We start from the raw sequence: 27,974 nt of genomic DNA, 5'->3' as shown, positions 1-27,974 counted from the left end.
TCAATTGAAACAACACAACCCGGTATGCGAGCCGAGCCGTACCGAGCCGTGCCGTACCGAGCCGTAAACTCTAGTTTCTCATATTATGTGTGCCCAACAATAGATGAAAGACTAGAGACTCAATAGTGACTAGAGCTTCCTAGAACAGAAAAAAACTAAGTGAAGTTGGCAGCTTTAATACCCTGTGCTTCAATGGCGGAAGAGCAGCCGCAGCAAGAAGATGAACAACACTTTGAAGAAAACGGAGCGCAACAAGATAACGATGAAACTACCATTGATAATCAAAGTGAAGTTTATTCATGGCCAGAAATTAGGTTCGACATTCAACCTTACAGAAACTACCATTTTCATCGCCAATTTCGTTCCCCTTCAAACTCTAACAACTTCCTCAAATCCGCCAAATGGTACCCTTTCTCTCTCCTCCTCTTCATTTCTGATTTTTGTTTACAATTTTATTCAATTTTTTTTTAATTTTATTTTACTGTTGATTTTGTGCAGGTCGCCTGATGGTTCATGCTTCCTCACCAGTTCTGATGATAATACTCTTCGCCTCTTCTCATTGTCAGTATTTCTCTCTCTTTTATTTCAATTTCTAGGGTTGCAATTTGGATGTCTGCTCAAGCTGTGAACTTTTTTATGCTTTCATTTATAAATTTAAGTATTACTTACGGCCCGTTTGGTAGACGGTAATAAATGATAAACGATGGTTGTGGTAATGAATTTAATTTGTTTGTAACGAAGTTTCGTGCCAATATCGATTGTAACGAAATTCCATCCCAAACAGCATTTTAAGTGTGGTAATGGTGTTTTGTGAGTGGTATTTAGTGAGATTTTTGTAGGTGGACAAACACTACCATGGACAACGATGGTTGTGGTAATGAATTTAATTTGTTTGTAACGAAGTTTCGTGCCAATATCGATTGTAACGAAATTCCATCCCAAACAGCATTTTAAGTGTGGTAATGGTGTTTTGTGAGTGGTATTTAGTGAGATTTTTGTAGGTGGACAAACACTACCATGGACATTAGTGCGAACTGTTGCTTCCAAAATGTAAATTCATTTGCGTTCCTCGAATGAGCCTTTACGGTCTTTAATGTTTGTAGGTTATGGTTCTTTGTTAGGTATACAATTATTTGAGTTTATTGATTTGCTCGTACTGTCTGATTTCCTTAGTACATTGTGCCAACATCAATAGGTAGCCATCTAAGTTGTATTGAAATTGAGATGCCTTGGAGTGTGGGTGAAGATTAAACTGAAGTGGGAGAATGGAGAAAGCTATAGAGAGATGAAGGGAACTTATGTATCATTTTTTGTTAGATGTTAGCTAAGTAATAGTCCGCTAAATAGCTAAACTCTTTAAATTTATGTAAGAAATTTATGGAACTGAAATTGGAACTAAGTTTTATACTTTGTATATCAGAACTACTCTTCTAACCTTGACATTATTGTTTTTATTCTATGTTATTACTCAAAATTTCACCTCAAAATTTAGTGAATGTATTTGTATATAACTCTGACACAAAGACAAAAAAAATTCACTTCTTAGTAGCTAGCACAAAGCACTCTAGCAGTAGGCGATTATGATTTGGTGTTCTCATACTCTCCTTCTGCACATTGTATACATTAGCGAGATAATTTTGATTACTGTTAACTTGTTTCTTTTTATGCAGGCCTGATAATGAAAGTGATTACCCGAATGGGTCTTTTACCTCTGATCCCGATGAAGGTGAGAATTTACTTTGCAAAACTATTAATAATTTTGAAATCCCTTTTCTTACTGTGACAGCTATTCTGCCTAAAACTGGTAAAAATGAAAAGTAATAATTTCTGCCTTACTATCTTTGAGTCAGTTGCTTAAAGTACCAGTATGTATATGATCTGCACATAATTTGAATGCTGATGCCTGATAACATGACCTGCCTTGTGAACCTAATCTAATTCATGTATACATGAACATAAAATTTTTGCCTTATTGCAAATAGAATTGACCAAGCTGCATGTATGTCTCTTTCTTAATTAATGTGGGGCTATTCCTAACACAGAAGAATAGTTTTGAGAAAAAACTCCATAAAATGCTTTCTATGTTTCAAGTTTATTGTGGTGAATTATTCTGCTATCATCTCAAGCATACTGTAGCCCCCCCTCCTTCCCACCCCGGAATATGGAGGCATAGCTTTCTGAAGTTTATTGTCTGGCTGCAGATTCATATGCTGCCAACCATGTCATAAATGAGGGGGAGTCTGTGTATGACTATTGTTGGTACCCTTACATGTCAGCTTCAGGTATGTGACTACAGGCTCTTAACCTCCTTTTGTTCATGTATATTTAAGTCATACTCCATAATGGAAGATTTACATGTTCAGTGATGTTTATGTATAGCATCTCTGGTTTAGTGTGCCTTTATTGCTGTTCCTTTCATGAGGCTCCTTCTTAAAGCAATAACAATTTAATCTTACATCAGTGATTGCAGAGATGCTATCTCCATTAGACCCTTGAATTTTGATATATAATATCATTGCCCTTGTTTTTTACCTCCAGATACGACTAGCTGTGTTTTTGCTACAACTACTCGTGACCACCCTATTCATCTTTGGGATTCAACTACTGGTGAGGTGCTGTGCCTTTATTGTAAATCTACTCTCTCTCTCTCTCTCTCTCTCTCTCTCTCTCTCTCTCTCTCTTTCTCTCTCTCTTTCTCCCTAATAATTGCTTGAAGTCTATAATGCTTTCTTCTTTGACATTTTTAAAAGCTATCTTATTTGTTTTTATTCTTTGATTTCAACCATATATCAAGCCTAAAACTCTTGCCTATTGTCTTCCTCTTTTTAGCACTTAGCTAATTTTCTAATTATAAATTTGTTTTGCAGCTACGCTGTACATATCGAGCTTTTGATGCTATGGATGAGATTACTGCTGCCTTTTCGATTGCTTTCAACCCTACTGGAACCAAGTATATGACATGAATTGCTTGAAGATTCTTTGTTCTCTTGCTTTTCTAGTGTTCACTTTGTATTTGTATGTTGTCAAGTTCAAGCATTGAAGTTCTGCCACCAAATTTTAGGAACTGCACCTAAGTTATGTTGTTTGCATTATTTGGCAATGATTAACTGTTTTATTTCATTCTTGTCTTTTTCCTTGTTTCTCAATTCCCTAGGATATTTGCTGGGTACAACAAAACACTGAGGGTATTTGATGTGCATCGCCCCGGTAAAGATTTCAAACAACATTCAACTCTTCAAGGATCCAAAGAAGGGCAGTCTGGTACAGCGTTCTGCCTTTTCAGATACTTGTACAACTTATGCAAATGCTTTGGATTGTTGTTGAAGAATTTTAACCTTAGGTGTTGGTTTAGGGCTTGATAGAAGAGTCTTGATGGTTGATAAGAATTATCATTTAAGGTCTTAGGAAATGGGCGAAAGAGTAGACTGCAAATATCTAGTCATGAAAAATTGGACAAAGATCTCTCAAATTATGCAATTCAAAGCATCTAATTATACATGTTTAATTATGCTAACTTCCTAATGCGGTATATTCATGCCCCCCCCCCTCCTCCTCCCCCTCCTCCGCGGCCATATTCTGATAGGTGTGAGGTGTTGGTTGTACTTGTTCAGTGATACATGATGCTGGCACCATAATGCTTGTAAGTCACACAGATCTGTGCTCTCCTTAATTTCACGTAAACCTATCACACTGGTGTAAAGTGAAGTTCACGGTATTAAGATGTTCAGACCTACTCTATATCGTCTTTGGAGTGAGTCACTTATGGTATTCTGACTTGAGAATAATGTGTTCACGGCTCCGCACATACATACAAAAACATAGAGAATAAAAGGAGATAGGAATTTGTTTCTCTCAGAAGTTCCCACTACCATATCCAATTCAATCTAGTTTCCTAGAAATGTCATTTGTTTATATACTTGTAGGTCATTGTTAGGTTACTTGTAATTGGGTAGGTGTCATTTTTCCGACAGTTATTATATGAATTTTTTTTTTACTACCTCTCTCTCTCTCTTGTGCGCGCGCACACACATACACTTGCTTTCCCTTATCTAGATGGGAACATCATTTAGGGTATTGGGATAACAATTGTGTTAGGATTCAACCTCCTTTCCATGTTTTTGATGTTTTCCTAGACTTTTCTAAAATTGATTTCATAAACATGTCTCTGTCAATCCAGTGTTAAACAATGTAAAAAAGAAGTTCTTTAGGGAGCAAGTGATTACTAAAAATACAGAAGTTTCCTAGCAAGTATGTCTTGCTTTAATGCTTGTGTGTTATTAGACAGTTAGACTTCTAAAGATATTGTGTTGTCACATGCAATTTAGTGTGCCAAACTCACTAGACACTATAAGCCCTGGACTAGCTCGGCTGTCACAAACCCCAGTCACCCGTACTCCGTCACCAAAAAGATAGGAATGCCCCTTTAGATCCAGACTCTAGCTTGTGTAGCTTTGCGCTCACAAGCCCATCTCCCAAAAGGCTTGCACCCTTGTTCACAGAAGACAAGAACGCGCTGTAGGATCCAGTGTCAAAAGTCTTGGCCTGTGATTGTGTGGTTATAATTATGCTTTTGTTAGGAGTATGTGTTTCTCAAGGAATGTCGTCTGTCGGTTAGTGAAGTGAATATTAGCATTGTAAACTCCAATCTCTAATGGCTGGCATAATCAAGGAAGTAGTAACTTGATCACTATTAATGAATATCTATTTATCTTCTGTCATGGTTAAGTACTTCAGATTATTATTTGTAAAAATCCTGAAAATATTTTCAGATTTCTACAATGGAAAAATTTAGCTGATAGAGGGCGGAGAGGGTAGCATTTAAAGAATAGGCCAATTAAGAATTTTATTTTTTCTTTCTTTCTTATCGGTATTCTTTTGGTCAGTTGCCTGAATTCATTAGGTTTCCTACTGTTGTTTGCCATGTGTAGGTATCATATCTGCAATTGCGTTTTCTCCTGCAAACTCTGGTATGTTTGCTACTGGTTCTTATGACCAGACTACTGCCATATATAGTGAAGACAATATGGAACTCTTGTATGTTTTACATGGCCAAGAAGGCGGGATTACACATGTTAGTTTTCTGTTAACTGCTCAGTTGTTTGGGTTTTGATTCTTGTGGTGATTACTGATTTATCACTTGGCAATTAATTTTTGTACAATTTTAATATCATGCAGTTACAGTTCTCAAAGGATGGCAACTATTTATATACAGGTGCTCGGAAGGTGAGGCTTTTCCTTCATTCTGTAGATACACGGGCATACAAAAAGAAGTGAATATTAATAACCCTTTGGAGGATGTTTGAGCAATATTTTCATCTCTTTTATAGTATCATTTGTCTTAGTTCTTTTGTTAGACTGCTGAATATATATTCAATGGAACTTAAGTGTCTTCAGATTTGCTAGGTGCAACTGTTAGTACAAACAGATACTTGAAATCGTGCTTCTAAGCCAGATCTTGTTATTCTGATGCGTAGATTTCCAGTATAAGAAGGTGATTATAGCAAATAATAATTGTCGTAAAAATTCTAGATTGTCATGTAGGTTGATATCTCAGTTTGGACGTTGGAGTATGTCTGATTCTCTGAACATTGCTCTTAGCCTTCCCTTGACGAGTCGAGTTCAGTCAGATATATGCACTCTTACTTTCTGAGAAAGTGTATGTGACTATGTGGGGCAGGGCAATCTTATTAGCCAGATGATGATTTTGTTTACCTCTTTCCCTTTTGAATTTTGACACTCATGATTTTGTGTCCATTCTAAAACATTTCTTGGGTGCATTGGTTGAGTAGATGCTTCATGGTGTTATAGTTCTTGCTTAGGTCTTATATCTTTTTACTTTTTTTTTATAGTCTTAATTTTCCTTTTTTACTCAATAGTCTCCGCAAATAATTGACTTCAATGTTAATTAGGTTTTTGTTGAGATACTACCAGCACTAGTAATTATGAGGATGCTTCTGTTGGTAGATCCATATATGCTTGAAAGATCTGGATTAGCATTTTACCCTTCTGCTCTTACAAATGGTTTTCAAAGCACCAAATCTATGATGCTAATGAAGGAATCCTGATTCAAAACTATACTTTGTAATGGGATTGGTTAATGGCTTTGTTTATTTTTTAAAAAAAAAAAGCAGCTTTTTTTTTCATTTATTTATTTTATAATGTTGATTGTGTTGCGTATATTAGTCACTTGTGATATTATTAATATAAGGTCTCTTGTATTGCTTGGTTTCAGATTACCTGTTATTTTGTACATCCCTCTTGGTATAATATTCCGGATCAGTTGAATTTCAGAGGTTAAAAATAAAAAGATGCAAAATTACTGAAGCAAATATTTTTTTTATTGTTTGAAGGATCCCTATATAATGTGCTGGGATGTGCGTAATACTGTGGAGGTTGTGTACAAGTAAGCAGTATTCTTCTTTCCTTAGTTAATATTTCTATTGAATATAAGGCTGTGTGCTATATACTGCTATGGCTATCAATTTTAAACCAAATTGTTTTTATTTATTACAATATTGGCACTGCACTATATTACTACTGTATGAGGTGTCACAGCCATACTTGTGCTGTTATTCCCCATATATGTGGACAATTGTTATTTTTAATTTTTTCAAAATTTATGGTTTTGATTATCTGATGAATAAACAGCTGATGCCATAGATGTAAAATAGTTTGTGGTAAAAGCATGCAGGGTCTAATTTTCCAATTTTTTTTTTTTTTTGCCTAAATTAGTTTTTCCTTTCTCTGATATTCTGTATATGCTTCGCTAGATAAACAGTTGTATACAATGACCTAAGCTTCCGAGTTGCTCTCTGTAGGTTATATAGATCAACAGAACATACTAACCAGCGGATATCATTTGATATTGAGCCCATCGGTCGACATCTTGGAACAGGTGGACAGGTATGTTATTAACTCTACACTAATCTTAAGATAACTAGTAGGTGATCACAAAAATCCATTATATCTTAATTGTATCTCATTCCTAGGATGGTCTGGTGCACATTTATGATCTGCAGACTGGGCAGTGGGCATCCAGTTTTGCAGCTGCATCAGGTATTCATTGCATTGTTCAGCATTTACTAAGTATATTGTGAGAAAAAAAGCATAGCTTATGTTGTTTATATTGAATGTCAAACTAATTTTTTTCTATAACTATCATGCTCTTCTGTAGATACTGTGAATGGGTTTTCCTTCCATCCATTCCTTCCAATGGCCGTCACTTCATCCGGACATCGAAGGTTTGGGTTTCCTGATGATGCTGATGATGCAGAAGTTGTCACCACAAACAGTAACTCTTCAAACCCTTTTGCTGTTGATGCACTTTATTTCCTTTTGCTCTAAGTCTAAAAATTAAATAAATCTTCATATTACATCTGGACCCTCCATGCTTAATTGCTTATGTACTCTATAGACATTGGGGCTGTCTGACCTGTCTAAAGAGTTATTAAGGGCACTAGGTGATTGCCCTCGAGCTCTATTTTACTTCCTCCATATTTTTTTCCCCTGAATTCTTTGGTACTCATTTTCTGTAGTCTTTGGTTTCTAGGACAGGTGAGTGAATGTAAGAAAAAGGTGGATAAAAGTAAAATGGTAAGTGTAAGATAGAACGTAGATTTATTAAGAGTGACTAGAATGGTGTAAATATTGTGGAGTAAGATAGGTTGAAGATGATAAAGTGTTTACTAGACATAGAATAACAAAGAGATCATATGTAAACAAACATTGGAATGTAAAATGTTTTGGATTAGTAATCTCAAATACTAAACTTTTATAACTGGTATTATATGGCATTCAAAATATAAAAGGACAAAGTTGTCTGGTGACAAGCATAAGTCAAATTATTGTGATTTTAAGAAAGTGGAGATAGTAGCTACTATTAAGACTTTTGGCATTAAATATTAAAGGAGCTTATCCTAGACATTAAGGCCTTCTTATCTGTCTAAGACAGTGGTTTGGAAACCTCATGCTGATCTGTTCATACAAGTGCATTCTTTATGAAACCAAAAAACAACTTCTTAAAAGAATTGAAGTTCAGACTTCAGAGCTTTTTATGTTTCAGATAATAATCATGAATAATGAGGTGCTTAGAGTGTTAGGGTGTAATTTTTGTTTTATTAACTGAATTGTGTTAGTAGAAGCTTATCATAAATCATATGAATTAATGTGTGCATCTTGTTTGTAAAGGCTTGCAGATGAATTTTTTATACTTGGCAAATCCATATCAAGGTAACTTATTGTCTCCTTCACCTGATCATTTAGGTAATGAGAATTGTGCTTCTGTCTGGGGGTTCTCTTGTACTTCAGCGGCAGAAAACATGATGAGCATCGACAATGGAGATTCGGATCCAAAGTTGGAAGATGAGAAGTTGTAGGGGAGCTTAGGTTACTCTACACTGTCAATTTCTGAGAGGCATGAAAAGTGTTCAGGTTCTGCAATTTCATTGAACAATCTAGACTTCAATTTCATGTAAGTTAAGCACTATCATTAGCCTATTGTAGCTTGTGAATATGTAGTATTTAGACTGTATAAGTTGGCTTGGTGCCATTTCTTATTTTTCTAGCTTGCTAGATAGCTAACTTAGATCATTGCGGGAACGAGCCATGTCAGGCTTGTGGATTTTCAACTTTGAAGTACAGTTGGTTGATTCAATTTTTACCAAGTTATAGGTTCCTTATTGTTTCGATCCGAAAAGTATGTAGTTCATCTAGTCTGCCCCTTTAAAAACCAATGACCCATGTGCAAGGTGACCTATAGGGAGGAATCATGAAATGTTGGTATAAGTTAATGATATTCAATTTTTTTTTTTTTGAAAGAAGTTAATGATATTCATGTGTTTGGCAGTACTAGTTCATTCTGAATAAAACCGCTGTGTAACTCTTGTAACTGCACTCAAGATTCAAGGATATCCCCTCTTACAAACGTGAGAGCATTCAAGCCATGTAACTTACAAGCTATAATCATGCAAAGTTCTTAGGAGGTATATGTCAGTCTGTTGAGTCGGTTGTAACACTTACAGTCCCAAATTGAAGGCCTAAACCGGCTCTGAGAATGTCTTAACCCTACCTCTCGTCAGTGACTATGCTATAGGGCTTAACCATGGAAGGGTTTGGCATGAATTTAATCCTATGTTTGAACTCCCCTGCAGCCACCCTTTTGATGCAAGCCAAGCAGTGAAGGTTCAAATACTGGTTACCTCAAGACAATTCTCTATAGTTGCATCAATAAGTTACTAAATGTCTAAATCTACCAACACACCGTGACATTTTCTCGATACAATCCTAAGGGACAATTGACAAACACATCAGTGGTATTTGACATGTTTACAATCCTAAATATTATTTGACATGTTTATAAAAGTAATACAAAGCAATGTATTATTCTCTCAATATTAAATAAGTGTAATGTCTTGACTTTTACACTATTTATCTAATTTTTTTTTTCTGCACAATTTATCTATTTTAATAATGACACATGTCACTTCTTGGTGCTATTTATTTCCCTCCAAAACTTTTTTTTTTTTTAATAACACTTCCTTCCAAAAAAATATTCACTTTTTTTTGAGGGAAAAAAAAAAACAAAAACAAAAAATCACTTCTTTATATCACTATGATTCACTTCCTTTTCCATATCTTTTTTTACTGTATAAGATATCATTCTATAAGATTTTATATCTGAATGTAATGCAATTTTTCACTCCCGAATTCAATTTTTTTCTTTCTTTTTTTTTTTTTTTCTGAGAGATAATTAAACATACATTATTATTATAAAGAAAATCATAAATTCAAATTTAAAAAAAATACATAAGACGTATACGTACAACCTAAAATTTCTATTGAGATAATGTATAGAATATGAATATATACCTGATTGTATATTTTATACAGAATAAAAAACTTGTAAGAAGAATTATATTATTATAAATCTTTATAATGTTTTGTAAAACCATGTGTTGCAAGGGATTTAAGCTAGTTGACTAATATTTGTGACTCATATAAGAATAAAGGGTAATGATATATGTAGCGCTTATGGCTATAAATAAGCATTAAATATCTTTCTAATTTGGTATTAGTTTAGGAATACGTGACTAAATATGTCTTGTGGGTATGTATTTGAATTGTCTCAATGAATAGTTTGTTAATATTCAATTTTTATAATTTTTATCATTAACAATTAAAATATAATTAGTCATAATTTTGTATTGACATACATGCAAAAGAGATTTGTTTCACTTATTCAAATACGGATGGTGTATTTGTTTAAAACCCTTATATGCAATCAAGACTCAAAGGTTCAATCTCTAAAGAAACGGTTAAACGGGCTTGATTTTTCCTTCTTAATTTGGGTTGGACTTTTTTCATGTGATCGATATATTAATTTTTTGACTTAACTACTCTCTCCGTTTTTAAATACTTGCTCCATTTCTCTTAGGCACGTATGTCGATATTAATCTTTGATCAATAATATCTTTAATTATCATTAAGTATAAATTCTAACAATTGAAAATCAATAATATAATCATTGAGACGATTCCAACAAATATCCACAAGACTTTACTTTTTCTTATACATAAATCACAAACATTAGTTAAAGTAAGATAAATGAATAGTGCAAGAAATAGAAATGGAGCAAGTATTTAAAAACGGAGGGATTATTAACCAATTTTCCATCCATCATAGCTAAAGCAAATAATTTTGAAAAATATCATCATCATAGCGTGGTCATTTTTCAAAATTTGTTGCTATTGTAATACTCCCTCTATTTCATATTGATCTTCTCACTTTGACCAAGTTTATCTCACAAAAAGAATCTAAGTAGAAAGATCAATATAAAACGGAGGAAATAATTTTTTAAAGAATTCTATGACGTCGACTTGATTGCGTGTCATTCTTACATTACATTGTTATCTTTTAGCATAATTGCGTGATAATTTTCAATAATATTGTCATTGTAATAAATTCAGAGGATTCTATGACGTCAACTTAATCAAATTAATGTCACATGTAATATTTTGGCATAATTACACAATCGTTTTTCAATTATTACAGCTATTGAAATCAGCTCTTAAGGATTCTGTGATATTTAATGACGCAATGCCTTACGTCACACTTAAAACCTATAGCTCTTTGACGAGGCTATTTAAGCGACCATCTTTTCCAAAAATTATTAAATCTTTCATCTCTTTGAAATTAAAAAGCATTTTCTCTTTCTCCAAAAAAATAAAGCATTCTCAAAAATCTTAGCATTTGCCTTAAGGCATCAATTCTTAGCAACTTGTTAGTTTGTGGCTAAAGTGCAAAAGAATGGTTTCAAGTAAAGCTATTCTCCTCAATTAGATAAGTTCTTTTTATTTATTTGTCTATCAAATTTGTTAGTCCTTGTGATATCTATAACATGTAAAACCTAAGAATTACATGTATTTTGTGATTAATTATATATACATGAAAATTAAAGCATAGCAAAAGTTGACTCTATCTGAAAATTTGATTAAAACTTAGGCTTGGAGTTTTCAATCTTTTTTAAGCGAATGCATTGACATTAATGACATGTTTGATTAAATTTGTTGGGTTAAAATTGTCATTTCTTAACTCGTTTTCAATAAAAAAAAAATAAATAAAAAAATCCCCAAAGAAAGTATTGAAAATGTGAAATTTGATGGGAATTGTTTAATAACAATAAACATAAAATTTGTTTAATAAAAGTTGGGCCAAAGTTAAATTTTTCACCCAATAAATTATGGGCTGGGTTAGATTTGATTAAAGAAATTCTCAATCATTTATAATCAACCTAAACATAAATCTCACCCAACCTAATTGTAACACCAACCCTAGTTGATTAGTCCTGCCTAGGGCAATTTATCGGTCCAAGACTGGACCAGATCGAAAATTAGAATTTCAAGAACCGAAGACCGGATCAATTAAATTGGGACCGAATCCGAACAAAACCATTCGGTCCAAAACCCTTAACTGGTTTTGGACCGAATATTTCATTCTGGTTCGGATTCGGTCCAAAACCCTTAACCCTTAATTGGTTGGCTTTGGACCGATCAAGGATTTAATAAGAAAAAATCTTTTTTTTTTTTTTATGGAAAACTAAAAAATAAAGAAAAAACAATATGATAACGTCTATTTATGTATGATTAGTATAAAAAGCTCATAAAATTAATTTTTTCTAGGCATATTAAGGATAATTTTAATCATTATTTAAAGTTTTATGCATACTTTAAGTAAAATATCGATCCGGTCCAAAACCGGCTTTTATAGGGTTTTAGACCGGACCGAAGACTGAAAAATGAATTTCCCAACCAATTCGGTCTGTCCGGTCCATTTTTTCAGCCTGGATCGATTTTTGAACACCCCTACTCCTGCCTAGACCTGGCAAATGGATCATTCGGGTCGAGTATTGGTCGGGTATGAGGTATTTCTAACACCTACTTATTTATTTTATTTTATATTTAGCGAAAAATACCCCTGATACTTTGTACTCCTAATTTTTCGATAGGTATGGGTATGGGTCGGGTCGGGTATGAGGTAATTTTTCGATAGTTATGGGTATGGGTTGGGTTAGAAATACCTCATACTCTATAGTTCTTGTATTTTTTGATAAATATAAAATAAAATAAATAAGACATTTTATTACCATATTACATTAATTTATTAATGAATGAGGCAATTTAGTGATATAAATGAATTATTTTTATTTCTACAAAAATAAATGATTTATTTCAATGAAAAATATAAAATTAATTACTTCCTTTATAAATTGGTTTTTTTTAAAATAATTAATCATAATAAAGATACAAAAATTAAGAAAATAAATCATATTAAAAGAAAATAATATGATTTATTTCCTTGTTTTTTATATCTTTATTATGATATTTTTAATCCCTCGTCCTTTTTTGTTTTTTCCGCTTTTCATTTTATGTCGTTCTTGTATGTTTCACCCACTTTGATTTTTTTATGTCATATCTTTTTTATCGTCTTACCCCTTCAACCCCACATAATTATCCATTTTCTTATTTTATCTTACTTTATTCACCTTATTCCTACACAAACCTCATACTTTTACATTTTTTATTTATTTTATTTTATTTTATTTTACACTTGCTCACATATTCTTCAATATTTTTATACTCATTATAGATTAAATTTAAGTTACCTTTACAAACTTTTGAAAAATTATCTAGTGAAGCCTACCGTAATTAAAAAATCAGAACTTATTTTATATTCAAAATTTCAATTTTCAAGTTAGTCTTTGCCATATCACACATAAGTAGATGAAAAATCATAGACGTATCATGTCTTGACGTCTTGTACAATGTACAACAAATGTGATGTTTACATTTCGTAATTAAGGTACCACCTTTTATACACTTTATCATTTTATTAGCTAGCTGACATATGATGTTAATTAATGTATTAGCTAACTTAACTGGTAAAGTCTATGAAAGAATGGATCTTGAATTTTGATATATGAAGCAATAAGATTATTTTTTTTTTTATTTATTTATTCTTTAGCAAACTTCGACCATTATTAGTATTATTTTTATTATTATCAGTAGTAGCAGCACCACTATTGCGGCTACTACTATTACTAACATTGGTGTTGTTCCTAAAATTGTTTATACATTCATATAATCTACGGAATACAACTTCTCTTTGAAGGTGTAGCCTAAGTGTGTTTTTGTTCTATTCAACTGATTTTTACTTATTTAAATTTATCAACGTTATTAAAACTTATTAGACTTATATATTAACTTAGGGAATTAATTACACTTATCAAAATTTATATTTTTTAAACTTCTTATCTGAACTTTTTTTTTTTTTTGAAAGAATTCTTATCTGAACTTATGAGACCTGAAATGATTGAAATAAAATAAGGTAATTATTATTATTGTTAATATTATTACTGTCATCATCATTTTCATCATCCTTATTATTACTGTTATCATCATTATTATCCACATCATCATAATCAAATCCTTATGGTAGAAAATGATTCTATTAAAAAAAAAAAAGGTAGAAAATGATTATTACCCTTCAAAGAATTCTCAAATGATCAATGAAAAGCTGGAGCAAATCAAGGATAGTTTTCTCCCTTATTAGAAGATTACAATAGTTTTGATTACATGTTTATAAAGTGGAAGAAGTTTACATATCATCATAAAAAAAAATTTACAACTTTTAAAATTTGTCTTCTCTAGCTATCTCTATTTATCAATGGAGAGTAATTTAAGTATAGATGAAGATAATCCACAACAAAAAAAACTCAAACTTTTATGTGATCCTATAGATCATACTCAAAACCCTTCATCCCCTATAGTTATTACACTCAGTGATGATGTTATTGAGCACATCATTTCTTTATTACCCATCAAATTGGCAAGCCAATCATCAATCCTCTCCAAGAGGTTTGAAAAGTCATGGCAACATTCCATATACTTGTGTTTTAATTTTCTATTTTCAAACAAATACTCTCAATTGGAGATTGCTGACATTGTTCATCGTGTCATCACAGGTCATTGTAATAAGAAAATTGAAACATTTCAGTTATGTCTTGATTCAAACCGTCTTGAGGATTTGATTCATATATGGCTAAGGATAGTTCTTTTAAAAAATCCTAGTGTTGTAGACTTGGATTTTTTAATGGGAAGGCCTTATGCGGGTCCCTTTGTTGTTCCTTTTGAACATTTTGATATTGAGTCCATACAACACCTAAGGTTTGCATATTGTGTCGTAAATTTTCCAATTGATGATTTTAAAAAACTACATTTTTTGCGCACTCTAGTCCTTAGGCATGTCAATGTAAAACCGACTTTTGTCAAAGTCCTCGTTGATAACAGCCCGCTCCTAGAGTCCATGGACATAGTAAAATGTTATGGCTTTCGTCACTTTAAGATTTATGCAAGTGCCTTAAAATTTTTCAAAATATTGAAAATTGCTGATTGTTATCGACTCGACTCAGCCTTTGTCGATGCTCCAACTCTGAGAGTTTTTCACTTCATTGGAAAACCTCGAAACTTGACTTTTAATGCTAGAATGTATGAACTACAAGATGTAATGTTCAATTTCGCAATCATCCCGTATGCTGTTCCAAAGAATAGAATGGAGAAACTAATGCCGTACGTCTCACATGTTAGAGTTCTCACTATCACTAGCACCTTGCTTGAGGTATACAACCTTAACTTTTTTTTTCCTTTTTCTTTTTTGAAATGAAAGTTCTCATCCTTAAAATGATTACCACTATATTTAATATTTATTGGCCAATTTTTTATTTTTTTTTTGTTGGTCAAACTTATTAAAAATGATTTTCCTATAAAAAAAATTATTTTTTTCAAAAATTAATTTTGTGAATTTTCCAAGAACTTTTTTTCATTAAATTCGAAAAAAAAAAAAGATTTTTTAAAAAAGAAAAATTAATTTTTAACAAGTTTGACTATCAAAAAAATAAATAAATAATTTGTCAATGAAAATTACGTGTAGTGATAGTCATTTTAAGGATCTTGTCAAAAAAAAAAAAAAGATAGTCATTTTAAGGATGACTAGCATAGATACATCCGTAATCTTATTATAACATGCGTTTTTTTCTTCATGAAACATATAAAGTACAAATATATATTATCGATTTTGTTTAATTTAATGGTGAATTCTTGTGTGATGCTAGGATCTTTGCTCAACTTTAGAAGAAGGAAAGATTAAAGGACCAAAACCTTACCTTTGGTTTCTAAAGGAGGTTCAATTGCTTATGGAAACCTCAAGCTTTCTCAATCCATATGATATTGTCAATTTTGTTGATAAATGCCCGGTTCTTGAGAGATTTTTCTTTGATGTGAGTATCTCTTAATCAGATTTAAAATTTGGTTAATTGAATTTTTAGTTTAATTAATTTGTTGATTGTTAAATTAATATTTTTATTAGAAGAGATTTGTCAAAGAAAACAAGGGAATGCATGTTGAGTTATTGGCTTGATTTAAAGCCATTTCATTTCATTCAATTTCCATAATATATATGCTCATACTTAATTAAATTTTAAAATAATTAATATCTCTTAAATTAAACAGATGCAAGGTTTTGCTTTTGATGGAACTTGCCAATTATGGTTGTTGAATGACAAAGAAAAATTTGAGCAATATGAAAAGCAACTACCCTTCCTCAAATTGGTCAAGGTCTCCAACTTCAAGTTCAGTGCAATTGAGAAACTATTGCTAAGGTTCTTCTTAGAGAAGGCGGTGAATTTGGAAACCCTAGCTATATTTAGCTCGAAGAAGTACCGCTTCACCAAGAAGAATGCGCCTACCATTGACGATCTGGTTAACCTCTTGGACTCTTGGAAAACTTCTCCTACAGCTAAGGTGAATGTTTATAGATATCGTCACAAAGAAGATGGTCAAATTCTTCCTGCACATCAAGATTTCATCAAGTACTATCCCTATTACTAGACCTACTTCAAGAGACTAGTACTATTGTTGGTGTTGGTGTTGGTGTTATTGTTGATGTTGATCCTTTTATTAGTATTGTTTTTTCTTTTGAGTGATCACAGACTTTAAGATGTTTTAGTTTAAGTTTATGTTTGTTTCGATTGTCAAGTTTGAATGTAAGACATGAATTTGAAGTTTGTTTTAGTTAATGAAAAGTATCTTGTTATTAATATTTGTTGTTTTTTCATATTAAATCATGATACACAAATTTCGTTTCTCAATATGAGAAACAGGGTATTCTCATTATTAAGGCGGGCTTTCATTAACTTATTCTAAAACGAGTTAAAGTTACCGTAAAAGTATCTAAAGTTACTCCTATATATTATAAAAGTTACCACTTTTCTAACATAAATTTTACCCATAAAAACACTTATACTGTGTTAGATTAATCATATTAGCGTTCAAAACATCTATTCATTAAAAATTATATATTAAATGCAATCAAAATCATTGCAAATTAAAAGTTACCTAAAGGATCAAAATTATCATAAAAAATGTTAAAAGTTTTTCTAAAATTTACCGCCTTACAATAAAATTAACGTAGTAAGTTCAACTTAGACAAAACCTATTGATCATGATAATGCATGATTTCTATGTTATTTTGGTTTGATTTTATTTGATATGATATCATGATGTATATGATCTATATACTATATTGAATTGATTTTATCTAATCTGTTATCCTGATATGATTACTTCATTCTATTTTGGATTGATTTTATCTGAATTAATATGAGCTGTGCCCAGTTAATTCCCAAATAAACAAATTAAGATAAACAAAATTTGTTTATCGGGGTGAAAATTTGTTTATCGGGGTGTATAATCGTCTTTTCAAGTACCAGTGGAGGGGTACATGCTTCTTCTTATGTACTAATTGAGGGTTACATGTGTAATTTCCTCACCAAACAGTAAATGCAAGTTGCAAACAGTTTTTGGACAACTCACCAAAAGTACTGAATAAATGACCATGTTTTTCAATATATTTACATAAATGCCATCAAATTAACAAAAATTCGTTTATCTGGCAGATAAACTTGTATTTGCTGATTTAATATATCATATGATCTATATATACGGAGTAATTAATATTTTGGTTTAATTTGATTTTATCTGATATGATATCATGATATGATTTATATTCTATTTAAACCTGAATTCATTATTTGATATGATATCATAATATGATTTATGTTGATTTTGATTCTGATTTTATCTGATCTGTTATCCTGATATGATTATTTCATTCTACTACGTATATTGGTTTAATTTTGTCTGATTTATTAATATCATGATATGATCTATATACTATTTTGGTTTAATTTGATTTTATCTATATGATATCTGATATGATTCATATTCTATTCAATTTCATTATTTGATATGATATCATAATATGATTTATATTCTATTTTGGTTCTGATTTTATCTGGTCTGATATCATGATATGATCTACATGTTTATTCTATTTTGGTTTGATTTTATCTGATCTAGTATCATAATATGATTATTATTTTCTATTTTGGTTTGATTTTATCTAATCTGGTATCTAATATGATTTTGGTTTAATTTGATTGTATCTGATATGATATCTGATATGATTCATATTCTATTCAAACCTGAATTCATTATTTGATTTGATATCATAATATGATTTATATTCTATTTTGGTTTTGATTTTATCTGGTCTGATATCATGATATGATCTACATGATTCTATTTTGGTTTGATTTTATCTAATCTGGTATCATAATATGATAATTATTTTCTATTTTGGTTTGATTTTATCTAATCTGGTATCATAATATGATAATTATTTTCTATTTTGGTTTGATTTTGTCTGATGAGATATCGATCATGATATGATTATTATTGTCTATTTTTGTTTTATTTTGTCTTATCTGATATCATGATACGATTCATATTCTATTTTAGCTTGATTTTACTGGATATGATATCATAATATAATTATATCTATTTTGGTTTAATTTTGTCTGGTCTGATATCATGCCTGATTCATACTCATTTCCATTTGATGTCATAAAATATAAAATCATGATATGATTTATATTCCAATTTGGTTTGATTTTTTTCTAATATATCATGATTTAGGCCATGTTCACTTCACCTTAAAATAATAATATTCAGTAGTATTAATTTCAGTTCAATAAAAATAAGTTCAGTTCAGCAAAAATAAGTAAAGTTCAGTAAAAATAAGTTCAGTTCAGCAAAAATAAGTTCAGTTCAGTAAAAATAATTTTGGTTCAGTAAAAATCAGTAACTTTAAAGAAGATATAATAGAGAATCGGTAAAAATAATTTTAGTTCAGCAAAAATAATTTTAGTTCAGTAGAATTAATTTCAATTTAGGTCTCGTTCACTTCACCTTATTTTTGCTGAACTGAAATCATTTCAACTGAAACAAAATTATATTTGCTGAACTTAAATTATATTTACTAACTTAAATTAATTTAATTGAACTGAAATTATTTTTGCTAAACTTGAATTATTTTTACTGATTTCCTATTATAATTATTCTTTGAGAAAACTGAATTTTACTAAACTGAACTTATTTTTACTGAACTAAGCTTATTTTTACTGAACTGAATTTATTTTTACTTAATATTATTTTTTTTAAGGTGAACTGAGCAGGGCCTTAGTAAAAATAATTTAAGTTCAGGACAAATAATATCAATTCAGTAATATAATTTAGTTCAGCAAAAATAAGATGAAGTGAACAGGGCAATTTTATGGGTCTTGGAAGACTTATTATATATGATATACTAGTACGTACCCCGGGCAATGCCCCGGGTTCACTCCGTAATATATATCCTTCGTAATATATATCCAGATATCCTTTTGTTTTAATAATCATTTGAAACATTTATTGATCTAAATGTTTATAATTAGATGAGTAATTTTATTTACGATTTCATTCACAAATAATTAAACCTTAAAAAGTCAAGATTTTGACCAACAAGTTGAATTGGTTATTTTATAATGATGTTGATCTGAAATGGTATGTACCATAAAAATTGATACAATGAAACACTAAATAAAATAATTAAACATTCGAATGGAATTATTAATAAACTAGATGTTATTATCAAACATTTATGGAATTAAAGATATTTCAGTTAGCAATTTTAAGTAATTCATGAGAAAATTTAAGATTAATTATAAAATTTAAAACAGATTGATGAGCGGGCATGGAAAAACTAAGAACACAATCAAAAAATAAAATAGAGATGAAAGATGAGAAAGAAAGTGTTACTAGAAAGCCTACAATGATTGAAAGTTTCAATTCAAAGCTAAAACCCATGTAACAAATGAGAGTTTGAAGATTTGAGCCCTAATTAACTGAGAGAAAAGAACTTAATAATTGTTTTTTTTTTTTTTTTGACAAAGAGAACACATAAATTAAAAAACAAAGTAAAGTAAAATTCTACGCCGCGCAGCGCCCGCCAGAGCATGAGCCTCAGCAACCGAATCCCTAGAGACCTTACGAATATGACATGTCAAGAAAGATGAAATCACATCCCTAATTTCTTGCATTGTCCAAACCACAGACATATCAACCCGGTTCACGTTCAAGAGCAACTGAGGAATAGCCAAGCAGTCCGTATGCAGATGAAGGCTAGAAAACCCCCGACGTCGAGCATGCTTAAGACCAAAAAGACAGGCTTGCAGTTCAGAATGAAGAGCAGAAGTGGCCATACAAGCCCGAGCTCCGCCCCCAATACATTGGGAAGTGGCAGAATCCAAAAAACACCAACCCGTGCCCGCATTTAGAGACTGGTGATCCCAAGCACCATCAAAAAGCATAGAAATGTCACAAAACTTGTTATGACACCATGCAGCACGTGGCTCTCTGGGATAATAGAAAACCCAGGAGGAATAGTAGTAGAAACAGAACCAATATCGCGAGCCTTAGTGCTTCTAATACTCCAATCCGAAGCAAGAGAAAGAACCAACGAAGGAGAATAATGATCCTGAGGCAAACTTCAGCTCACTATTGTGATTGTTTCTACTGAATTGTGCACGGGCGTGCTCAATGTGGCACATCTGTGTCACCCAATGGCGAATCTTCTGTAGGGGCCATTAGGGGCATGGCCCCTGGTAGAAGCCCAACCATTTCAATATAATTAGCCCAAAACTAGGAAAAATAAAAAAAATAAAAAAACTAACAACAAAGTTACTATTTACACGCTTATAGCTTTTGCAACTTCAATGAAACCATCTGACATTTTCTGCAAATGCCATTTATATTTTTCTTTTTCTTTTTTTATTATTTTTTATTACAAGTATTATTTCTACTTTCTAATTTTTTTTTCTTTTTTTTTTCTTTAGTTTAATACAGAGTACTCATTAGTTTGTAGTTTTGTTTTGTACTCCGTACTACATACTCTTTACTCTTGTTCTCTTACTCCATAGACCATAGTTCCATACTATAGTAAACTAATAGTGCTATCTTTTTTACAGTAAAATCTAAAAAGATTAACAATTTCATTTAACCTTTTTTTAATGATCATTTAACCTCTACTTTTAAATATGTTAGTACATAATATGTTACAGAAATACGTAGCAGTGTAGCACCCTTTTTATTTCTCCTTTTGTTACAAGACTAATATACTACGTATTAGTTTTAACATTAATTGGTTTATTAGAGACTAAATTTTTTATGTGACTTTTTGAACACTAAAAATCAATTTACACTATGTACACAAAAGTGATAGAAAATCCAAAATTATCAATTTACACTATATATATATATATATATATATATATATATATATATATATATATATATATATATATATATATATATATATATATATATATATATATATATATAAACATTCTAATATATTGGCCCCTGGAAGAATTATCTTCAAGATCCGCCACTGGTGTCACCTTCACCTTTTCATTCGTACTTTGCTCTGTTACTCTTCTTCTTTGTTTCATTTATTATTTCTTCTTGCTACTTTCTTTTCTTGCTTCTTTGCTTCAAAAGCCTCAAGGGATGTCTCCATGCAAAATTCGATAAGCACTAAAAACAAGAACAAATAATTGAGTGAAGCATAGAAAGCACAAAAACCCGAAAATATAGATTAAATTATGGTCTGAGGTATCGAATTACTATAAGTTCATAAATTTTAACAAGCTATGCTACTAGAAAATCGGCCTTAATGACACCAATATTACAAAGTACTTGGTATAATACAGAGTATAGTATTGGTATAAAAATTTCCATGTCTTCCGTGTATATTACACTTTGACCCCAAATAAAGTTCACATACAAACATGAAGTCGTAAATGGTAAGCAATGTCTATTAAGTTTGTTTTCGACTTTTCCGGTTAAAATAGCTGTTTTAACCTTGTTTGTGGTTGCTTGGCCGTTGGGGAGGATAATTTTGGTACGTTTGTGATTAACATAAGTTATTAGTTACTTCTTCAGACCAAAAAGGCAAATTATTAACTATAGATTATTACAGTATAAGGGTTTTTTTTTTTTTTTTTTTTTTTTTTTTTTTAAAATGATCGGATAAATTATTATGAGCTCTATAGTTTATAAGAATTATAACATTCAAAGAAAGTTGATAAAAGTCTAGATTAACAAAAATGAACTAAATTATTATCAATATATACAATTTTACACTTAGGGCCTGTTCTCATACGATTATTTTCAGTTCAGTTCAGCTCTAATAAGTTCAGTTCAGCTCAATTCAATCAATGAGAACAGGCCCTTAGGTCATGTTTGGTAGTAATTGTTTCCTCTATTTTTAAAGGTAGGACTAAAACATATTTCGTATATAGCTTTATCATTGGTTAAGAAAATTAAAAAAAAAAAAAAAAAAAAAGAGTATTGTTTGGTTTAGCCTAGCTTTTCGCCTATTTGGGTAGCTTCTTTTGGTTAAAGTAGAATTTTGGAAAAGCTAACTAGAGTAACTTTCGTGGCACACTAGAGACTTTAAGATAGAACCATAGAAATTAGAAACTGATTAGTTTTTATAATCTACCAATTTATTTGAAGATCCATATTATGTTCTCACTATTTTTAAAGTCTTCATTGACTCATACTACGCCACTGACTTCAAAAGTCTTCAAAATTAATCTTCTAATTAATACAGAGTAAAATTTCATTTCAAATGTTTTATGCATCTTAATCTCGTTTTGAGTTGATGATGGAAACCATATGATTCGTTCGAATTCCTAGTTTAAAGTTGGAAAGATTAGATCAAAACCCATGTTATCCTCTTTTTATCAAGAAGCTCAATTTAATTCAAAAGCATTAAAACAAAAAAGTGATGCAAAAATATGTGAATATATATGTCAATGTTTTTAAAAGTTTTAAATCACATGATTATTCTAGGTTGACAACTAAACTTTGAAGGTGTTTAATTTTCTATTAATTTTAATTTCATATACAAAGTATGAAGTTATTAAAACATGATGTAGTTGTAAATTTAAGTTGAATAACCTTGTAAAAAAAAAAAAAGTTGAATAACACTATTATTAACTTTGATTAAAACTAATTTGAACAATATTTGTGCATTCTTTTTTTTTTTTTTAGGAAATTTGTGCATTCTTTTCATCAGAATATAATTGGAGACTTAGGGCCTGTTCACATTTATATAATTTCAGTTCAGTTCAGTTCAGCTCCCAATTTCTTTCTCTCATAAAATATTCATTTCAGTTCAATTCAGCTCCAATCAGTTCAATTCAGCCGAGTATATGTGAACAGGCCCTTAATTTCATCTCAGTTCAGTTCAGTTCAGCTTTTAATTTCCTTCAATTCTCTCATAAAATATTCATTTCAGCTTTATTCAGTTCAGTTCAACTCCAATCAGTTCATTTCAACTCCAATCGGTTCATTTCAGTTCAACTCCAATCAGTTTATTTCAGTTCAGCACATGTGAACATGCCCTTAATTAGTCTTGATTTTACCTTATCTATATCTGATTATTAGACCTGATCAACCCTAATTAAACCTTTTTTTTTTAATGTGAAAAGATCGCAAATCTAAAATTATCTTATTTCAACTTGTACGTGCAACTAACCAATTTTCTCAACAATATTACATTGAAACGCTAGAAATCTCGATAATCTTCTCTTTTTTCCAATTTCATCATTTTACAATTTAACTAAATTTAGAGGAAACTCAAAAGCAAAATCGAGAACATTCCCATGCTTTTTAATTTTTCCTCATAAAAAGGTGATACAACTTTTATAAGACACCACTAATTTCGCCCTACAAAAAAACTTTAACAACGAAGTACAAACATGAGTCGCATGACCACCCATTTGGACAAAAATTGATTGTCCTACAAATTAATGGCTGTTATTCCATTTTGACGCATAATTGACCCTTTACACCCCACCATTTTCATTTATTCATCTTCCCATTTTTATTTATTATTTTATTATTATATTTATTTATTTATTTATTCATTTACGAGTACTTTTTTTTTGTTTATTTTTGAAGGGACATTTACGACTACTTATTTTTGGTTCTTTTCTTCTAAAAAAAAACGCCGCCAATTTCCACTATACCCAAAATCCCCGATTTCTGTATTTGACAAATAATGTTTAGGGTTCACATTGGGTCAACCCCTATTTATTTTAACTAACTTAGATCCAAATCCACCACTTTACCCACCTATAAATTTAGGAAAAAAAATTAAAGAATTATACCACTACTGTACCACTACTAGTACTAAGGATCATAATTCATACGACTAGTTCGTAATAGTGTATAAATAATAAAGAAATTGAAGTGTAATTATGAATGAAGACATAATTGTGGCTTACATTATTGGGGTATGTGGTTTACTCTTACTATAATGTTATTTTAGATCCACTTAAGATAAAAGAAATTTATTTCTGATTCTTTTGTGAATATTTCCCTAATCCCAATGTCGTCCTATATATCCAAATCATCCACTTTGTAAATAATGTTTCATGATCCTGCATTTTCTATATTCTGTAAATGTAAGGATCGATCCATATTACACCGTATTCGATTAACCTAAATAAATTAAATATACGGAATAATACATATTTAACTTTCTTATACTTGTTTCGGATAAGATAAAATAATTACAGATTGAGTAAGGGCCTGTTCTCATTGACTGAACTCAGCTGAACTGAACTGAACTCAGCTGAGCTGAACTGAACTAAATATTTTATAAGAGAAGGAAATTAGGAGCTGAACTGAACTGAATTAAAATTGAAGTGGATAGAAGTCATTAAACAAAACATAATCAAACTCTTATATTGTTATAAACCAACTTAGTAAACTTATAACTAAAATTCTCAAGAGGACTCAACATAAATATGATCAATTACATCATTAGTAGTGACTGCCAAATTTAGTAAAGTTAGGGAGACAAGTTTGGAATAAAATTGCCAAATTGAAAGATATAGAAAGAGAGAATTCGCAGAATAAAATCAACAAAAAATTCCTTAGATCCAAACCCACCACTTTCCCATTAAAATTAGGAAAAAATTACACCACTGTTGTACTACTACTGCTAATACTCATAATTGATACGAGTAGTTTCTATAAACAATTAAGAATTAGAAGTGAAATAATGATTGAAAGAACACCAAATGTAGCTTACATTATTGGGGTTTGTGGCTTACTCTTATTATATGCTATTCTAGATGCTTTTCTTAAAAGAAAATGATTCCCTAATCCCAATGTTATATCCAAATCGTCTAGCTACTTCGTAATATATGACTAGTAATTTTGCACTCACTTATGGTGGTTATACTCTAATAATAACATTAGGGGAAATACAAGTTGTGATAAGGATCAATAATAATAGGGGTTGCTCAAATTTAGTTTAATGTGTGTCCTATTTAACTGATTTTACTTATTTAATGTTTTATTTTAATAAATATTGATTCATAAGTAAAAAGTCATATGACATTTACAAAGTATATCTAATAATGCATGACAATTAAATCAAATAAAAATCATACCCTCTTTCATATCACTATAATTTACTATATTAGCTTTTTTGATAAGGAAGCCAATCTTTCGGTTTGTTGTATCGATGAAGAAAAAATTTATCTGATTCACCTAATTGTAACAGAAGAATTAACCTCTTTTTTTTTTTTTAATTTCGCACGCATCTTTTACACTTGAAAAACTTTACAACAATCCATCCAGTAAAAAAGTAAATCCTCCCTGAAAAAAGAGAAGAAAAATCCCATCTTTTGAAATAGAAAAATCTTCCTGTCTGAGGAAGAAACCCTATCATGTAAGAGAAAAATGTTTTCCCTAGGTGAGGAGGAGTTATTATAAACCTAAAACCACAAAAGTAAAAAGAAAAAAACAGACAAAAAACAAAGATTGAATTTTCACCGTTAAAAAACCAATTAAAGCCCCTCCAAAATTCAATAATGGAGGCTATGGTTTTAAGGAGAGGAGAGAGAGGCTATGTTTTTGGTATTCAATTAAACCATATCCACTTATCTGAATTTATTATTATAATTTATTTTAGTTATACTTTGTTCTTGGGTAATTCAAATCAACCCTTATATGAACCTATATTCCTAAACTGAATTTATCTTAAATTATTTGACTTTATGAGACTTAAAATAGGTGAAAATAAGATGAACCTATTAAGGGTCTGTTCTGTTACGTTGAAGTTCAGTTCAGCTGAGTTCAGTTCAGTTCAGCTCAGCTCAGCTCAGCTCAGCTCAGTTCAGTTCAGTTCACTTCACTTCCGTTCAGTTTAGCTCTTAATTTCCTTCTCTTATAAAATATTCATTTCAGTTCAGTTCAGCTGAGTTTAGTTTAGTTCAGTTCAGTTCAGCTGAGTTCAGACAATGAGAACAGGCCCTAAGACCCTCTAATAAGATTTACAGAATTCAAAGATTTAAAAATCTGGTGAATAAAATACTCCCTTGTACTTCATAATAATTATACATACCATTACATATATACTCCGAATTTACAATATTGCATGTACATTTTAAACTTGTTTAATTCAGGCTTTACCGCTTTATAGATGATAAATCTAAAATAAGTCTAGATGACAAAGTTGATCACATATATTTGTCAATAAATTGAACTAACAAGAAAATTCAAAGACACCAAAGAAGTAGAAATTAAGTGAGAAAAATGAGATATCCTTGAAAATATGGTACTTTTGTTGAATTAAACATTTTTTATCTTTCACCTAACTAGAAAGACGTAGACCTAAGCAAGTAAGCAATACTTAAATCATTTTCCCATTCATAAAAATCAAATCAAAATGCACGTACACACATATAAGAACAATTTACACAAATATCGAAATATATAGCACAAATAATCGAGCATTCCGATCGATCTAATATTATTAATAAATTTATTAAATTGATTGAGGAACTAGTACACCTAATCCTTAATCATGAAGATAATACTTACACATGGGCGTTTACTTGTTAACAATATAATTTGTACTTGCACCACGTAAAAAACATAATGATGCTTATTAACAATAAATTATAATGAAATAATATACTTATTTTGCTTCAAAAAAAAAATAATAATATACTTATTTTATGCACTTAATTAAGCAAAATAGAAAACAACAAAAATAAAAAGGTGTAAAAAGTATGGGAATCAAAAATGGGGATTAGCGAAGTTCGGCTGGTTTAGAGATTATGCTTATCTTCTATGCGGCTAAGCATATGGGATAAGTGTTAGATTAGAGTAATGTATGAGGTAAGCATAATTATCGATTTTGTATTTGTATAGTATTTTATTTGGATTGAGAGTACTAGTGCTTAATTATTGGTGCCCTCCTCACTAAAAGGGCTAAATGCTAGGTTCATCAATAATACCTTCTCTATGTGGTATATATTCTTCGCCGATTTATTTTAAGTTTTTAACTTATTTTATTTAGATCCAATAAGAATAAATGATGCTTAATAGTGTGTTCTCTTCAATTTATTACAACTTTTACCTAAGCTCACGTTAGTTCACTTTATCTCTATGTAATTTCAAGTAAAAGAAGTTGAGTTAATTTTGAAAAAGGGTTAATAAATTATGATTAGATAGTTTAACAAAAACAAGTATACATAAGGGTCTGTTCACATTTACTTAATTTCAGTTCAACTCCGATCAGTTCAGTTCAGTTCATTTCAGCTCCAATCAGTTCAGTTCAGCTCCTAATTTCCCTCTCTCATAAAATATTCATTTCAGCTCATTTCAGTTCAGCTCTAATCAGTTCAATTCAGTTCAGTTCAGCTCAGTAAATGTGAACAGACCCTAAGAATTAACTTAGCTTATAGGATGCCCAATTTAAATTTAAAATTTTTAATTAATGTCAAATGAGCTCACATAAGCTAATTAACATGAGTTTAATATATAGATTAAGTTAATTAAAGTCACGTTAAATGGAACAAAACTAAATAGCTTTTGGAGTTTTGATTAATCAAAATAATACTTAAGGAGACAATTACGTATTTATTGTTTTAAAGTAGCTTAAAATGTATGAGT

General features: G+C 30.7%; 2 protein-coding genes across 3 annotated transcripts; both read left to right on the top strand.

Annotated features, from left to right (window-relative positions):
• Positions 1–134: 134 nt before the first annotated feature.
• On the top strand, positions 135–9,293 carry LOC145611659 (uncharacterized). Of its 2 annotated transcripts, XR_014106422.1 has the most exons (15): positions 135–404; positions 499–561; positions 1,671–1,726; positions 2,202–2,282; positions 2,539–2,612; positions 2,868–2,950; positions 3,155–3,261; positions 4,929–5,071; positions 5,176–5,223; positions 6,351–6,403; positions 6,819–6,903; positions 6,990–7,056; positions 7,175–7,291; positions 8,263–8,470; positions 9,150–9,293. XR_014106422.1 is itself a non-coding variant. In XM_081667010.1 (14 exons), the coding sequence occupies exons 1-14, from the start codon at positions 193–195 to the stop codon at positions 8,373–8,375; spliced, it is 1,302 nt and encodes a 433-aa protein (XP_081523136.1). In that variant the 5' UTR covers positions 135–192; the 3' UTR covers positions 8,376–9,018. The 2 variants fall into 2 exon arrangements, 1 of the variants encoding a protein (XP_081523136.1); XM_081667010.1 differs by lacking the exon at positions 9,150–9,293 and having other exon boundaries at positions 8,263–9,018.
• A 4,927-nt stretch (positions 9,294–14,220) lies between these two features.
• LOC145611011 (putative FBD-associated F-box protein At1g61330) lies at positions 14,221–16,439 on the top strand. Its single transcript, XM_081666254.1, has 3 exons — positions 14,221–15,171; positions 15,665–15,829; positions 16,062–16,439. The coding sequence occupies exons 1-3, from the start codon at positions 14,221–14,223 to the stop codon at positions 16,437–16,439; spliced, it is 1,494 nt and encodes a 497-aa protein (XP_081522380.1).
• Positions 16,440–27,974: the final 11,535 nt, after the last annotated feature.

The sequence above is a fragment of the Chenopodium album genome, chromosome 24, assembly GCF_948465745.1.
Source record: "Chenopodium album chromosome 24, dcCheAlbu1.1, whole genome shotgun sequence".
NCBI lineage: Eukaryota > Viridiplantae > Streptophyta > Magnoliopsida > Caryophyllales > Amaranthaceae > Chenopodium > Chenopodium album.
This window is presented reverse-complemented; position numbering and strand designations above follow the sequence as displayed.